Genomic DNA, 17197 nt, shown 5'->3' with positions numbered 1-17197 from the left:
CACAAACTAGAAAGAGCAAATGAATAGCTAATGGAGAATGATGTTGAGGGACTAAGGGAAACTTAAAAAAAAAAAATAAAAAAAGATATAGACAGAGTCCTCTGGCATATTAGTAGACTCCTAATTTTTTTTAGATCAGAATAGTAATAAACAATTTTTAACTAGATCCATTAACTTATCAATAACATGTAACTTCTACCCTAAATAAATAAGTAAACAAATAAATGAGCATGCATGTATCTAGACTTTTTAGATCTACAAATTGAAGTTTTGCAGATAGACAGTTGATTCGAAAGACACAATGAAGTTACTGAGCTTTGTTTTAGTTTTCTCCCCAGTTTATTTTAGTCAGATTTAGGCATTTGACACTATAGCAATTGAATTGCATTGTTTGGAAGTAGTATAATTCAGTAAGACTCATCTCAAGCTTTTGTGCTTTGTAGAGAGAAGAGAGGGAAGAGAGGAGGGATCAGGGGGAAAGAGAGATTCACACTGTATTAAATGCTTCTAACAATTAAAAAAAAAAAGAAGAAGCAGTTTTTGCCCTTGAGGCAGTAAGTGTAGATTGTTTTTGGTGTTGGGTTGTTTTTTTTTAAAGACTTTTGACTGTAAGAGGGAAGAGAGGAAGTGGCTTAAAGCTTTGAGAAAAGGGTAGAGCTAAATGAAAGTTTCTTAAGGAGATAGAGACCAAGGTGTGTTATAAAGTAAAAGGGAGTTACTAGATAATAAGAGAAGGGTTAATATTGTAGAAGGAAAATGGGCCAAGGAAGAAATTTAGAGATACAGCATGACATGAAGGAAAGAGTTCTATTTCTTTAGAATCAGTCTTAGTTGGCATATCAGTTTTGATGTTTAATATCTTTCTGACTTGTCACTATATAATTTAAATGATTAAATTATGATGGTTTATTTTCTGTACATAAATATGCAGATGAATTACAAAATTTATTCTTTATATAAATAAGAATTTACTCATTGTTTATTGATATGTATACATGAACATATACATTTGTATGCATATGTGTGTGTGTGTGTATATATATATGTAAATGCACTTGATGAATTAATTATAAGAACCAGAAGAGTTTCAGTTGTAGAATAAAGACTTCATTAGTGGCAGAAGAAAGGTGAGTACAAATTGGACTTGAAATTCCCAGTAGATATTTAGCAAGAGATAGTGAAGCAATCTTGTTTTTTTTCCCCAGTGTATTCTAATCAAAATAAAATTGTGATTTATGAAATATTATATAAAAAGCATAGCAAGGTGTTTTGTAGTCTTCAATTTTTATTAAGTAATTTTATTAAATAACATGTTAGAGGTGAAAAATTTTATAGGTAAGTGTATATTCTCATTTGTAAAGTTCTTTTCATCTTTAGCTACTAATATTCATTTCTACTGATTTATTTGCCATCCTGAAATTACATGGGAGCTCTTTATTTTAAAAATACAGTATTTCAGGGGGCAGCTAGGTGGCACAGTGGATAGAGCACCAGCCCTGAATTCAGGAGGACCCGAGTTCAAATCTGGTCTCAGACACTTAATGCTTCCTAGCTGTGTGACCCTGGGCAAGTCACTTAACCCCAGCCTATTTAAAAAAAAAAAAAAATACGGTATTTCAGAAGGGAGTTGGAGTCTATCTTAAAGCACAAGATTGACCAAATCACTTGTCTGTTCAGTAATCTTCAGAATTACTGTTTCTTCTAGAATTAAATGCAAACTCCTCAGCTTTCTCCAGCTTGCCTATTCTGATGTATTCCTTATTATCACCATTCACATACTGTGCCTCCTAGCCAAATTGGCCAATACCCTTTCCCTCAAATTTGTCATTCCATCTCCTGACTCCACTTTTTGGCATGGGTGAAATGGCCCTGCTACCTGAAATGTACTGTCCTCTTATCTCTTAGTTTTCCAAGCTTTATTCAAAATGCACCTTCATTGTTACTCCACTTAGTAGTCTCTTCCTTCTGAAATTATCATATTTTTACTTATTTGTTTACATGTATGTCCTGCAGGCTCTGCTGACTAACATGAAGCAGTTGTGACTAGAGGATCTTTAAGTCTTCCAGTTCTAATGGCTTAATAAGTCTGAATATAAATAATATTCTTAGTAGCTTTTAATTATTTAAAAGAGCTTTTTCCCTTAACTTACTAAATATGTAACCAATGGGGCAGGTCATTTAACCACCTTGAACCTCTGTTTTCTCATCCTTAAAATGAGATGATAAGAATAATAACTGCCTTAAAAGTTTGTTATGAGGACCAACTGAGATAATATACACATATAAAATGTTTGGTATGCTATCTTAGCTGTTATTGTTATTGTCAGTCAAACCATTTTGTATTGGTTATTAAATGTTTAGAGTAATTTGGTTTTTAGAAATTATAAACATTTTCAAAAATAGTCATATCGTTTTATTGAATATTTTTAATTATTCTACAAATCGATTTTTTTCCCCCTTTAAACTAAAGCTGCTTCATTTCTGTAGCTTAGGGTTGACCAAATAGATGGCAAAGTTAAGCAGATAAATATCAGGTGCATTTTCTAAAGTAGACATCCAGCTTTTTAATGGGAAAGGTGGTCAATAATTGCATAGATTTCAATAAAGCTTGGGGAAAATAGCATGTGGTACATATAGTGATATATACAACTATGTTATTAAAACATTGAATTCACTTCTAGATGTACTATTTAATATAGAGGCATTTCCCATTTTGATTGCCTATTTATGTAGAATATCAAAAATAACTAATAAATCAATTAATATTTTCAGGGAAAAACTTTATATTCTGTGTGAATATCTCAGAAATTTTCATAACTTGGTTATTATTTTTTTTTTTTTTTATTTTTTTTTGATGTTTTGCTTACTAGGTTCCTCCAGAATTTCCACAACATACTCCTGGGCCTGTTCCTACAAGTTTCAACCAGCCCCCACGGCTTCCTCTCCAGGACCAATGGAGAGCCCCACCACCTCCTCAGGACAGAGACCATTTCTTCTTAGGAGGTATATTAAGAAGGAATTACGTGATTTCAAATAACTTTGTTAATATAAGTCTACTAGTTTTGTTCATAATATTAAATTTGGTACTTATAGATATATATTGTTTTAATCCAGTTCCACCAGGCATGTGGGATTTTTTTTTTTTTTTTTTTTTAATATCATGGACATTCAGTCTTATTCCAACAGCATCAGTTGAGGAGAGTTTTATATTGGTCTGGAATTTAAAAGATGTTGAACAAGAAAGGGATGAATAGATAGAAAATATTTAATAATTGTTCACTTTGCTTATATTTTTAAAATGAATTTTCGTTTCCATCCAAGGATTATAAGCATTCAAATATATCAACAGGAAAAAATGAAGTACTACCCAAGGCAACATAGAACCTTTAAAGAAAAAGTAAAAGAAAAGTAATTACAGTAACATGTCAAGCTATATATTTGAATTTAATTGGTTTATACCTGTTATTTTAAAAGAAGAACATATTCAGTAATATGATTTGGTCGGAAAGGGATAAAATTTATGTTCTTTGCGTCTGAGTTGAACTTTCACCCTATCAGTAATAGTTAACCTGATTCAGTTTCATCTCAAAATGATATTAAAAAATTCATATTCTCTTTCAAGAAGATAATGTTTTTAATATTCAGTTTCAGGAGAACCAAGGTTCCCGAGCCATCCTTTGTTTGAGCAACGAAGTCCCCCTCCACCACCACCACCTCCCACGATTCTTAATAGCAGTCATCCTGTTCCTACCCAGAATCCCTTACCTTTTACTCAGCCTGGACCAGCATTTAATCAACAGGGACAGCAACCAGTATTTCCCAGAGAAAGGCCTGTAAGACCAAACATTCAACCTCCAGGTCCGGTGGGGATTCTTCACTTCAACCAACCAGGCTCCGCAAATACACGGCCTTTCATTCCTCCTAGACAACCATTTTTACCTGGCCCAGGACAGCCATTTCTTCCAACACACACACAGCCTAACATGCAGGTATGGAAGGTGAATAAAACTGATTTCATTTAAATAAAAAATTGGCAAATCTGACATTTAGAGCTGTATTATATCTTGTTGTAGCCATTGAGAAAATGATGATTAGCTTAATAATCTTATTAATACCTTATTTGCTGGACTTTATAAATATAGTCTAAGTCCTTATAATTTAACTTGTGACAGTAATATTTGAAAATCAAAAGCAATGACCTTCTTTGGGAAATGAACAAATTAATGTTATGATTTTATATTACTACTAATTAAATTAGACATTTTTGTATTTTCACCATTGTAATGATTTTTAAAATTCATTCTGAGAGGATTGTGAAATTATTTAAAATTACTCTTCTAAAGGATATACTGGAAAGATTTGTATATATTCTGGATAAGAAATGTCGATAATGCTGTTCACTTAATATTACTATTTGAAAGTCTTGAGTGCCCTCTGCTGATAAAAATGAATCTTGAATGTGATATAGTGCCCTGTCTTTATAGGGCCTTTTTGACCGAAGAATCTTTTTTTCCTTCAAGTTCACCATAAAAATGAGATATGATATTTTTGGTTTTATATGAGTTCAAACTCAACACATTTTATAGATTCAACAAGCACATTTATATTGAAGAATGGAATTTATCTTAGAGAACCAAGTTTTAGTAATATTAAAGTAGGGATAATTATTATTAAATTTTAAGGTTATACTCTAGCATAAAGGAGAATATATTATAATCATCAATGAAGATCTTAAAATGAAACTTCATTAGGACCATCTAAAATTTGTCCCCCAAAGATTGGATTTTTCTAAGAAATTGATGTTAGAGTAAAATAAATGCAAATATATATCTTAATTTTTTTTCTTTTTCTCATTGAATTATGAAGGGACCCTTGCATCCGCCATTACCACCACCACATCAACCCCAGCCTCAGCCTCAACAGCAGCAGCAGCCCCAACATCAACAACAACAGCCCCAGCATCAACCACAACATCATCAGCATCAGCCCCAACACCAGCCCCCGCTTCAACCCCAACACCAACCTCCTCACCAACCTCCACATCAGCCTCCACCCCAGCATCAGCCTCCACACCAGCCCCAACATCAACCCCAGCACCAACCTCAGCACCAACCACCACACCAGCCTCAGCACCAACCTCAGCAGCATCAGCCTCAGCATCAGCATCACCACCACCTTTCTGTCCCACCACCACCTCTGATGCCCATGTCTCAGCCACCATTTAGGCCTCACATGCAGACTTCTCAGCCCCAGCAAAATAACAATAGAATGCAGTGCCCTCAGCGACAGGGTCCAAGACATGTAAGTATAAATCAATATTTTGAGTGCTTTTAAATCATCGTTATCCAGACTTTTATTATATTTCTCCTAAGTTCCTCCTCCTTCTCCCCCCCCCCCCAATATTCTCATTGATAATATTTAGGAAACTTAATGGCTTCAGCTATGTATGTACATGCACATGCACGTATGTTTGTATATGTTTATTATATGTGGGGATGCAAATGCAACACATACACGCTTTCTGAAGAAAAATCAATATTTTTATACTTGTTTTCTTATTTCAGCTTCAGATTTTTTAAAAGAATGGCTATACATATAGGGAGGGATACAAAAAAAAAAGAGTATTAGGAAACTGTTACATACTTTTTTCTTCTTTTTTTTTTTTTAATTAAAGCTTTTTATTTACAAAACATATGCATGGTTAGTCTTTCCATCATTGACCCTTACAAATCCTTTTGTTCCAAAATTTCCTCTCCTTCCCTCCACCTTCTCCCCTAGCTGGGAGGTAGTCCAATACATGTTAAACATGTTAAAATACTTATATACTTTTTAGATGGTCTCCACTTTTGTTTAAGGCTTATAGTTTTGAAAATTTACTACTTTGGTCTCTTCTTGTAAGTAAAAAGATGAGTATTAATAATCCTTATTTCAGGAAGAAATTAGCTTTTGTGACTACTATTGAAAAGCTATTCTTTTATCCCCTTGGTGAATGTTATGGGACTCTAATGGGAAGAATGATTGTTATGCTCCATAACTTTTTTAAAACGGTGGGAGATTTCATAAGTTTTATGTGTAAAACATGCAAACTGAATCATCTCAGAGCTTAATAGCTCTTAAGCATTTACACTGTGGTAGGCACTGAAAATACCAATATAGAGAATGAAATTTTTTATTCCTGTTCTTATTGGTTAAAAAATGCTATTTCAGTTTCCCATCTCCCTCAGGAATCTTCTGGAAACATTTCTAATTTATATGACCTTTGTCATTGTCATTATTAAGATCAAAGATAGAGAGATTAAATGGACTTCATTTTGCAGAGAAGGAAACTTAAGACCAAGGGAGGTGGTGATTTTTGAAAGGGCCTCATGGGTAACAAGCAAGAAATGGGATTCAATTCAGATTCTGGGACTCTCACACTGCACATATAGTACCACCCTCTAAAATATAATCCTTTTGCTAAGATATGACTTTTCCCACTTTCTGTCTTCAATATCCTGTACTCTAGTGAGGGAAGGGTGTGTGTGTGTGTGTGTGTGTGTGTGTGTGTGTGTGTGTGTGTGTGTGTGTGCGCGTGTGTGCATCTTGTCTGTGTGTATTTCCATTCTAAGATATGTCATTAAAAGTATGGGACTTCTTATACTTTTTCTGCTCATGACCCTTTTTTGTCTGAAAAATTTTTATTTGACCCTGTGTATATAGGTATATAAAATAAACATTCAAGTCAAACATTTATTGACAAGAAATTCTAAAGAAATTTGTTTGAAAACATTTCTTTGGTATGCACATACTTTTGTTATTTATTAAACACAAAAGCAAATTTGCATACTAATGAGATAGGTTGCTTATTTATTTTTGCATAAAGAATTAAATCTTGGTGGAATATTTGATGCCTTTACTGTTGGCCAAACTTTAGAGTCTAGACCTTTAGTTTAAGAAATGTTGCTTTGAAGCATTGCTGTCAAACTCAAATAGAAACTGGGGAGAAGGGCACTATGCTGTCTAAAAGCATCCCTGCAGGCTGTATATTGTTAAATATTTCTCAATTATATTTTATTTATTTATTTTTGCTGTGGCAATTGGGGTTAAGTGACTTGCCCAGGGTCACACAGCTAGGAAATGTTAAGGGTCAGAGATCACATTTGAACTCAGGTCCTCCAGACTTCAGGGCTGGTGCTCTATCCACTGTGCCGCCTAGCTGCTCCTCTAAATTATATTTTAATATGGTTTAGGCCATGCTTATGAGTGTTGTGGGCTCTGTAGCCATCTTTTGGAATGCTTTTTCTCTTCTAAGAGACATACCTTCTTGGAAAATTACCTTGTCTACCACATGTTTGTGTTTGTTTTTTGCCCATGAGTTCCATTTTTATTAAAATATTTATCCATCAATGAGGTTCATCTCTTGTGATAGTCAACTTTCTTTTTCATACTAAATGAATATTAAATCACATATTTTATGCTGACAAATTGGCTTTTCCAATTTGGGTACAAGTATGAGCCTATTATTGATAATGTCTCTACTGGCTGGTCTGACACTGGTTACCATTGTCTCTATTGTTTCAGCTGTCAGCTGCTACTGTATAAGTTTTTAAAAAGGTAGCTGGAAATCCCTTGCATAGAATTACAAAATATTTATGTACTTCATTAGGACAGAGATTTCAAAAGTTTTGGGTAAATAATAGTATAAACAGAGGGGTTGGGGATTAGGAGAATTAACCTGATTGTAGTATTGTTTTCTTACTTATGTACGTTTTTTTCCTAGTACCTACTTCTGATTAGTAGTTATCTTTTTTTCTTATGACAGAGTGCAGCTTCACAGAATGTTGTCAAGCGGCCAATTCAGCAAATGCAGCCAACTGCTCCAAGAAATAGCAATTTGCGTGAATTACCAATAGCACCATCCCATGTTATAGAAATGAGTAACAACCGTTGCTCTACTACACCTGCAGCACAAGTGAAACCAATTGCAAGCACCCCACCCCCTTCAAGATCTGTTGTAGGTGCCAGAACTCCACAGGGAAAGACTGAAATGAAAGTTAAACCAGTCAGTCCTGTGGTTCAAGCTAAAGTAGAAGTAAAAACAGAACCAGAGGTAAGGCTGTTGTTTTAATACATTTCTACCTGTCAAACCAAAACCTTATATTCATATATGTTAGTTCTTCACTGTCTTGCTTTCCACAAAAAGATCCTGTCACTTTTTCCTGCATTTTCCTTTTGTCGAAATGAGTTAGTCCTTTCCTTTCCTTGTATCCATTAAGGTGTACTAATCACCATGAGGGCTAATTTATTATCTTTACTATTTTCCTGTATACTGCATATTCAGTTTTCACATTGATATCTCTAGGAATGGTTCTGTGAAAGCAAAGTGAATATATGCATAGCTTTGACTGCGCCACTCATTCTAAGACATTCATGGCTTCCTGTCATTTTTGGCTGAGGTCTAAACCTTTAAGCTGTCTTTTCTGCTCCTCTGGGAAGGCTTACTTCTACAACCAGATCTCTTTTCAATATGTACCCTTGTTTGGAAAGCTATCATGTACTCAATTTGGCAGTTCCCTCCTTTATTCAAATGCTCCATGAATTTTTTTTTTTTTTAAAGTTAGAGGATCATCAATGGGAAAACTGGAAGGAGCTTCAGAAACCTAATCTAGTTCAACCTCATCTCATGTACATTTCTTTCCTGACTCTTATAATTGGAAGTGAATTGGTGAAATATTCTCTAGCTTCACCTTCTCCAAGCTTGTAATTCTTTTGAATCACTTTAGATCAAATCAGATAGTACACTTTTCATCTGTGGATAAATGTTCCATTGGATTCGTATATTTGTACAGTTGGTTTTTATTTCTTATTTTTGTGTATTGTTATACCTGATAATGGTTTTGGCCACTAATTAGTTACTGGATAAAAAAATTTATTGGTGATATTTATGTAGCTATGTAATGCATAACTATTATATACAAAAGGAATAAATAGTATAAAATGAATAAGCAAAAAAATTCTAAATTTTGTAATCTGATATATCCTGTGAATTTAATTTTTCTTGCCAATTTATTTACAGAGATGCATTAGGAGAAGATAGGGTGATTTAGGGAATTTTTTTGAATTTGCTTAATATGAAGGGGCTGACATAGATGTCTTAGGTGAAGAAGGTAATTGATGTATCTTTAACTTTTCATTTAATAAAATGTTGCCAAAGTTAAGTGTCAAGGCAATCTGAATGATACCAATAGATCCTAAAAGTCTTTCGAAGTCTGTCCTTTGACACAATTAAATTTTTATTTCTATCAAAGATATTTTTGGTGACCTTATTTCAAGGCTAGTATTAAGTACCTTTTAGAGAACTGTGTGTGTGTGTGTGTATCTGTCTGTGTGTGAACAGAGTTCAATATCATTGAAATTCAAAATTCCAGGAAACTACTAAAATTCTGTTTTTTCCCCTTAGCCTAGAGCTTTGTTGGTCTGCAATGCTTTTTGAGCTTTGTTGATCTTAAGATATTTTTATACATAGTTCGCTACTGACTTTAAATTTGGTTCATGTGAATGAAAATCATCTTTTTTCATGAAAGACATCTCTGAGGACCTCTCCTAGCAATCTTATGGCATTTATCACAGATCCAAAAATATAATTTGAGTCAAATTGTTCTACACACATTTTATTTATGCTTAATGTTAGTCTCTTTACTTCAGCTGTCAAGTTTAATATTCATAACATCTTCATGGAAGAAAGTGGCCATTATTTTGCTTATTGTAAATCTAAACAAGTGTGTAATAGGATTAAAAAATAAGTTGATGATTAGTTTCTTTGTAGAAGTAATTCTTAACTTTTATAAAAGGTTTCTTCATAGTATTATTTTTCATTATATAGTGATAAATTTCCCTAAGAATAAAAAACTAGAGTAGTTTGGGAAACTTCTACTCTGAAGTATAATTACAAAGAAAGAAATATATTAAGATAAATAAAAATGATTACCACTTTACTTTTTTCCCAGCTCATCTTTTGGTATGGTTTATTTATCTTGATAATAAATATTTATGCATGATTCTACCAATTTCATAATAGTAGTTTGGTTTCTAAGGCAGTTTTTATGAGAGTATCGAAGACCGATTTTCAGGGCCAATTAGAATTTGCCTAATGAATAATGAGAAGTTATTTAACTATGATCATAGATTTTTAATTTGGGCAGTCTTAATAATTTAATAAAATGTTTTAATGTATTATCTGCATTATTGAAGGAAAGTAATAGCTCCCAGATAGCATTGTTTGTAGTTGACATTTAAAAAAATTAATACTCCTCTTTTTTTTTTTTTTTTTTTTTTTAAATTCAGGTTAATATTGCCATTGACTTAACTTCCCAAAACTTTCACAAATGGTTAATAGTGATGGCAAACAGAATGAAGCTAATATATTGTTGTGACTAATTGACAAAACAGATAGTTGTCAATTTTCATTGCAGTGTAAGCAGAACTATTTCAAATCCACAGGGACTGAGAATTTACTCCTTGAGCATAAGCATATCTGATGGAAACCTTTTTTAAATATTATTATAGATTTCTGTGCTTTCCTAAGAGACCACATTGACGGTCCATGTTTTAATCTTTTCTTGATGATTTAGTATCATCTTATTAATGTAACTTACTATATATTCGGGTAGTACAATAACCTTTTTTTAGGAGCCATTGAGATATGTAGATCTGGTCACCATATACATCCCTAGGCTACTTTCTTTTCTGCTTTTAATAGTTTTTCTGTTGTCCTCTCATTTTTGTAGGTTTACCTTACTCCCTCCTCTTAATTTACTGTTTTTTGTCCATTATAAACTTAGAAGCTGAATAACCAATTTTGTCAGCATTGTGTTTTAAAAGTAAGAGTAAAAAGTCCTTTAGTGAGAACGAATAAAATGCTTGAGTTTTTTGGTTTGGATATTAATTTTGTTTGTGCAAAGATCTTTTTATTTTACTTCCTGGTTTTTGACCATGTTTCAGATTGTTTATCAGATAAGTAATGGATGGAGGTAGTATTTTATTATGAATATTCTGGGGGGAGGGGAAAATAAATTTTTTAGAATATATGTAATCAGAATGTTTTAAAATATTTTGTGTTTTGTTTTCTCATGAGTACTTTTTTTGAAAGTTGTAAAGTCTTTACAAAGGTTATTTGGCAATCAGTAAAGTGATTTCAGAAAGGCCTTTGACTAGAATATTAAAGGATTCCATATATACCATTAATATTCCAACACTGCATTTGGCAACATTTTGATTCTGAAGAGAGTGCATGAGTTCAAGGTCAGAGAGATTGACTTGTGCTGTTCATTATAACCAATTATTGTGTGACAAATGAGTTTGAGATCAGCCTGAAAATTCTGTAAGAAAAATCAATAGTTCTAATCAGGGCCTTTCAGGTCATTTACTACCCTACCTTTTGTTAGTTTGTCAGAAAAGAGCAAGATAAAACCTGTGTGTGACAGCGGGTTACTTTGGTATTGTTGCCATTTCCATTTGAAACATATTTTGATAACTTAAATGAATACTTTAATTGGTTTCAGAAACTTCTAAATGAGTAGAAATTTACATGATTTCATTTTTAATATTCTGATAAGATTCCCAAATTAGCTTTAGCTAGGGTTCTTTTCCCTTCCAGAGGCAAGGAAGTTATATTTAAATGGGAAATACATCCTGGTGAGGGGGAAATCTTAAAGCAGATTTTAAATGTTTTTATATAAATAATGAATGAAGGTTTTGAATAGATATGTTTTTTAGTAATTCTGATTGGTTATTTGGATCGGCCCATATGTATTACAATATATTAACAAAAAATGTATGTTCCCTATTTAGTTCCCTGATGAAGATGAAGAAACCAGGTTGTATCGTTTAAAGATAGAAGAACAGAAACGTTTAAGAGAAGAAATCTTGAAACAAAAGGAACTAAGACGGCAACAGCAGGCTGGTGCTAGAAAGAGGGAATTACTTGAAAGACTTGCACAACAGCAACAGCAGCCTTATACCCCACAGCCCCCAGTACAGCAGGAGGAGCAGACGTCACTCTCACCCACTAATGGGAGTCCCCTGCTCCCTTATCCTGGTGCACAAGTTAGGCAAAATGTAAAAAACAGACTTCTTGTAAAAAAGCAAGACATCACTATTACAAATGTTCAGCCCAAAACTTCAAATTTTGTACAAGCTGGTGCTAATTTGCAATACCAAGGACAGCCAATGAAACCAATGAAACAATTGAGACAGAATAGAACAGTACCTCAAACTCCGGCCCAGCCATCTCACAAAGTACTTCAAACAAAACCTCCTGACATGGACGAATTGCCAGCCCCAGTACAGACTACTAGAGTGGCATCGATACAAGGCCAGCCCCAGGAAATGAAACCTGGAATGAAAAGGACTGTCATGCAGCGGGCGAACAGTGGTAGTGGAGATGGGCCACATGTCAGCTCCAAAGTCAGGGTGATTAAGTTGTCAGGAGGGGTAAGTTTACAAATTTTGTGAGTGTTTCTCTTTAATTTGGGGTTTCATTTAGCATAGTCCTAAAACACACAGAGAACTTTATTGAAGAAAATAAAAAAATTGAGTGAAACAATTTGCCTCTGTTATAGTCATGTGAATCAGCTTACTTTTAGTTGGTTTAAAAAATTGCTATTAATCCCAGTTCACATTGGGTTGCTTTTGTTTTGCTTTTGTGTTTTAATGAATATCAATATGCTTAGGATGTACCAGAGAGAAAAATTGATTTGTCATATACTCAGATCCAGTGAGCCCAAAATTTTCTGAAGCTTCTTCTAAACTGCAAAGAGTTTAGTATACTTGGGTTTATCTTACTGTCTTGAACTTTCTTCTCCCATACACCCCTAAAAACAGACCAAAAGTGAATCATTAGGCTGTAGAATGTGTGGACTAAATTGATTTTAATTTATAGGTGATTTCATCATGGGCCTAGGTGAGAGAAGGATTGTACTCTTTTCCAGAATTACTATTTATCTCTCATTGTGACTTTTGAATAGTAATTAGTGATTAGTTTCACTATTTTCTTATAAAGTAGCTTAGAGAGACTTTATTTATGATACCACAAAATAAAGACCTTTTAGATATGAAGAATCCCATTATAAAAATACCTTTGTGTATAAGAATTGTCTTTGCAATGTCCAAAGTAATAGCATTTATCAATCTAGTTTTAAGTAAATTTTCTAAAATAACTTCTTTCTCTGGGCCTTTTCTCCATAAGTCAAGTTCTATAAATAACAATACTTGATTACATGATATTTATGTTAAAAAAAAATAGGGAGCAAGCCAGATTACTCAAAAGATTTTTTTTTTAAATCAAGCTATTAAATAATCATTACTGTTAGCTTTTCTTCCCTTTCTGATTGTAAAAATTGAACTATCCAGACAAAAGAAATTAAATGCCTATGAAACATTATAGTTAGTAAAAATAAAATTAGATTGATGTCTTCTTCTTTTCCTCTTGCTGGATTCAAACTTTTAAAATATTGATTAAATCCCTAGTGTTTTGAACCATAGTGAAATAAGTATAAACAGAACACTGAATTTGGCTGCAAAAATTTTGGTAACATTCCGTTATAACATTATAACACTTTGTCACAATATATATGTTCACTTAAAAAAAAAAGATCACATTTTTATTCTGTGGGTCCTAGAGACAAAATACAGTTAATATCTAGAGCATTTGTAATTTTAAAAATTGTTTTTATTATTTTAGTAATTCTTTTCTTGGTAATTTTGAGTTCCAACTTCTTTTCTTCCACTCTTGTGTCACCCATCAAGAAGGCAAGCAGTCTATTAATTATGTGTGAAATTATGCATAACATTTCCACATTAGCTGCCACTCCTTTCCTCCAATAAAGAGGGAAAATTATACCTCACTTTGCATACAGAGTTCATCTTGGATCATTGTATTGATCAGAGAACTCATATCTTTCTTAGTTGATCATCTTTACATCATTGCAATTTCTGTCCACATTGATCTTCTGGTTCTTCTCATTTAAGTTTGCATCTGTTCATATAGATCTTGCCATGTCTGTAAACTTCCCTCTGTTCATTTCTTATAGCTAGAAAATACTCTATCACAATCATGCCATAGCTTGTTCATCCATTCCCCAAATGATGAGCATCCCCTCATTTTCCAGTTCTTTGCCTCCTCAAAAAAAAACCCAAAACATGCTATCAATATATTGTACATATAAGCCCTTTTCCCTTTCTTTTTTTTTTTTTTTTTTTTTTTTTTTTTTGATCTCTTTGGAATAGAGATCTAATAGGAACATGATAGTTAAATTTAACAAATACTGAGCACCTGCTGTTTGCAAAGCACTGTGTAAGATACTATATCAAAAAACCCAAATAGTCCCAGGCCACAAAGAACTTGAGAATTTAGTAGGGAGGCAACCACTCCACAAATAATTGTAAAGCAAAGTAAGTACAGCAGTTACTTGGACAGTTTTGTGTTTCAGAGCATGAGAGAGATTAAATTTGGGAGAAATGGGTTCAGGTGATTTGTCCCTCCCCCCCCCCCAAAAAAAAAAAAGGGGAGGGAGCATCATTTCAGCTGTCTTGGAAGGATGGGTGGAATTTCTTACGAGAAACGAAAAGGGAAGACATGTGAACAGAGGAACAAGTAGACAAGAGCAATCAGTCAATCAATAGACATCTATTAATTACCTGTTGTATACTAGGTACTGTTTTAAGTACTGTGGATTCAAAAAGAGACAAAGACAATCATTTATAGATGACTCAAATATTTGAGCATGAGTGATGTTTTTTACAGAATCAAGGAAGTTAGGAGGAAGACTTGGTTTAAGGAAAGGACAAATGATAAGTTAATTTGAATTGATTTGTTGAGTTTGAAGTGCAAGTAGGACATCTAGATGGAGATGTTCCTCAGACAACTGTCAGTATGGAACTAGCTGAGCAAATTGGTCAGAACTTGAAAAAGAGATTCGATAATTATCTTTATAGGAAGTCTGGACATCACTCAGATCATCAAATAAATGTGGAAATAGAACAGAGAATGAAGAACAGAATTTTAGGTGATGACAATATTTAGTGTGTCCAAGGAAGAAAACGGACAACTGAAGTAAAATGAGAAGGAACAGATAGTAAAAGAACAAGTATAATGCAGTGACATAATAAATCAAGAGAAAAGAGATTTTCAGGAAGAATAGGATTAGCCTTACCAGAATTAGTTCTCTGAACTAGAAAAAGGAAAGTTGTTGCATTTTGGCAGTTGAATACTAGATGAAACCAGATGGTAATTTGTAAGTTCAGGTTAACTTCTTTATAATATGAAACCCAAAGAATATTAATGTTTCTGGTTTTCCAGAGAAAAGATGTCTTTTTTTCTTCACAATTTTTTGCTCATGTAATTACTCATAATTGTTATTTCTGGTTTATTTTATTTAGATGATAATTTTAAGAAGTAATACAAAACTGTGTTTGTCTATATCTTTTCCCACAAAAGCTCTCATTAAACCTAATGTTATTTGAACAGAGCACTATCCCAGATACTTTGGAGGAGTTAAGAAGTGGTCTTAATTTTTCCTTTATTGAAAACTGAGTGTCTTCAAATTTTGCTGTATTGTTTACTGTAGAATTTGAGGTCATTTTCACAATGAATGATACTAAAAGTAGTTTGTATAATTTTGTTTACAAATTGGAACCCAAAAGAATCATCTTTATGGGAGATAGATTTTCAGTAAGATGCTATGAATAACAAATTACCTATATAATTTGATTTTATCTTATTTTTTCCTTGGCAATAATTTGTATATACCTTCCAACATAGATAAAATATTGGCAGCCAAAGTTGGAAAAATTAATTTTTCATACTAAGAATACTTTTGTATCCCTCTGACATTGCCTTCATGACCATAATTTATCATATATTTTAGAGTTTATTTTAAGGAATCACTATTAATTGTAATTAATGAAAATGTGCTAATTTCTGAACATCCTCCCACCCTGGAAATCATGTGCTGCACATCTTTATCTGAAAGTTATCTTTCGTATTATAAAGCTAATGGGAAGTCTTCAAGGCTTTCAATGGAAAGTTTAGAATGGGTCTCTCATAAACAGCTGGCTGTATTAAGCTTTTGGAAGAATTGTATCATATTGCTGATCCACAATATTTGGACATTTCAAGTAATATATTTTTTCTTATTTATCTTCTAGCTTGCTGTGACTCTTTTAAGTCCCTTGAAACAAAGTTAGTCATTTTGTTTTTATGAGCCTTAACTATGAGAAGCAATTTTATTTTCCTCACTTTATACAAAGCCTGAACTTGCCCTTAATAAGTATAATTGAGTTATTCTTTGCATGTATATATAAACTGATTATTCCAGTATTCAATATCTAGGAAAAACTTGGAACTTTCTCAGTTAACAATACTTGCCAAGAAATTATACTCTGGTGAATGGTCACTATTTTTTTAAAATTTCAAGTGTACTCTTCACTTATTTAGTGAGCCAGAATTTTTTTGAATTCTTGTTCTGACATCCACATGGGGAAAATCTAATCACTTAATTAAATTGCTGTGAATGTAGTTATAGTTAATGAATCAATTATGGATCAAAACAATCCATATTTTCTGTTGCTCGTCAATATAGCGTTGAATTTTATTTAGCTTTTCAGGGAGTGGTGCAGATAATAATTCTTGAGGCACATTGTTTTTGAATCTCTTATTTTGTTTATCTTTGTTTCATCACTTGTGCTTTCATTAGTGTAGGGAAGACTTAGTTAAGAAGTTCCTTCTCTCTATCTTGTTCTATCTGTTTCCCATTTCTCTTACTCTTTTTCTCCTTTTCTCTTTTCCACTCTCTCTTCTTCCCTAACTCCTTTATGTTGTTTTTTCCTTTCAAAACAGGAACATTTGCTTTATCTTTTTTTTTTTTTTTGTTCTCTTAATTATACTTACCCTAAAAACAAACAAATAAATAATTAGTGCCTATTCTATTCGCATGCAAATTATTCTTTAACAAAATCTTGAATAAGAAGATGCATGACACTATTTCTTAGAAGATACTCATATATCTTGGCCTTAGGAGATGAGTTTAGGAGGCAAAAAATATAGTGCTTTTTTTCTTTTTTTTAATTAAAGCTTTTTATTTTTCAAAACATTTGCATGGACAGTTTTTCAACATTAGCCCTTGCAAAACCCTGTATTCCAATTTTCCTCCCCTTTTTC

At 32.9% G+C, this 17197-nt stretch overlaps 1 protein-coding gene and 1 long non-coding RNA gene across 2 annotated transcripts in view; one reads left to right on the top strand and one right to left on the bottom strand.

The window, feature by feature from the left end:
* Positions 1–17197, top strand: part of RBM33 (RNA binding motif protein 33) — a 168167-nt gene that overhangs the window by 94654 nt on the left and 56316 nt on the right. Inside the window, 5 exon segments of the mRNA XM_074267326.1 lie at positions 2871–3003; positions 3646–3989; positions 4867–5301; positions 7802–8089; positions 11830–12471. Of these exon segments, the coding sequence (XP_074123427.1) occupies positions 2871–3003; positions 3646–3989; positions 4867–5301; positions 7802–8089; positions 11830–12471 (1842 nt within the window).
* LOC141542746 (uncharacterized) lies at positions 14516–15994 on the bottom strand. The gene is made up of 2 exons (XR_012482246.1): positions 15675–15994; positions 14516–15635 (listed from the first exon to the last, which is right to left on the bottom strand). It is a non-coding gene; the product is annotated as an uncharacterized LOC141542746 (long non-coding RNA).

Source organism: Sminthopsis crassicaudata, chromosome 5, assembly GCF_048593235.1.
Source record: "Sminthopsis crassicaudata isolate SCR6 chromosome 5, ASM4859323v1, whole genome shotgun sequence".
Classification (NCBI taxonomy): domain Eukaryota; kingdom Metazoa; phylum Chordata; class Mammalia; order Dasyuromorphia; family Dasyuridae; genus Sminthopsis; species Sminthopsis crassicaudata.
The sequence above is the reverse complement of the archived record's forward strand: the minus strand, read 5'-3'. Positions and strand labels throughout refer to the sequence as shown.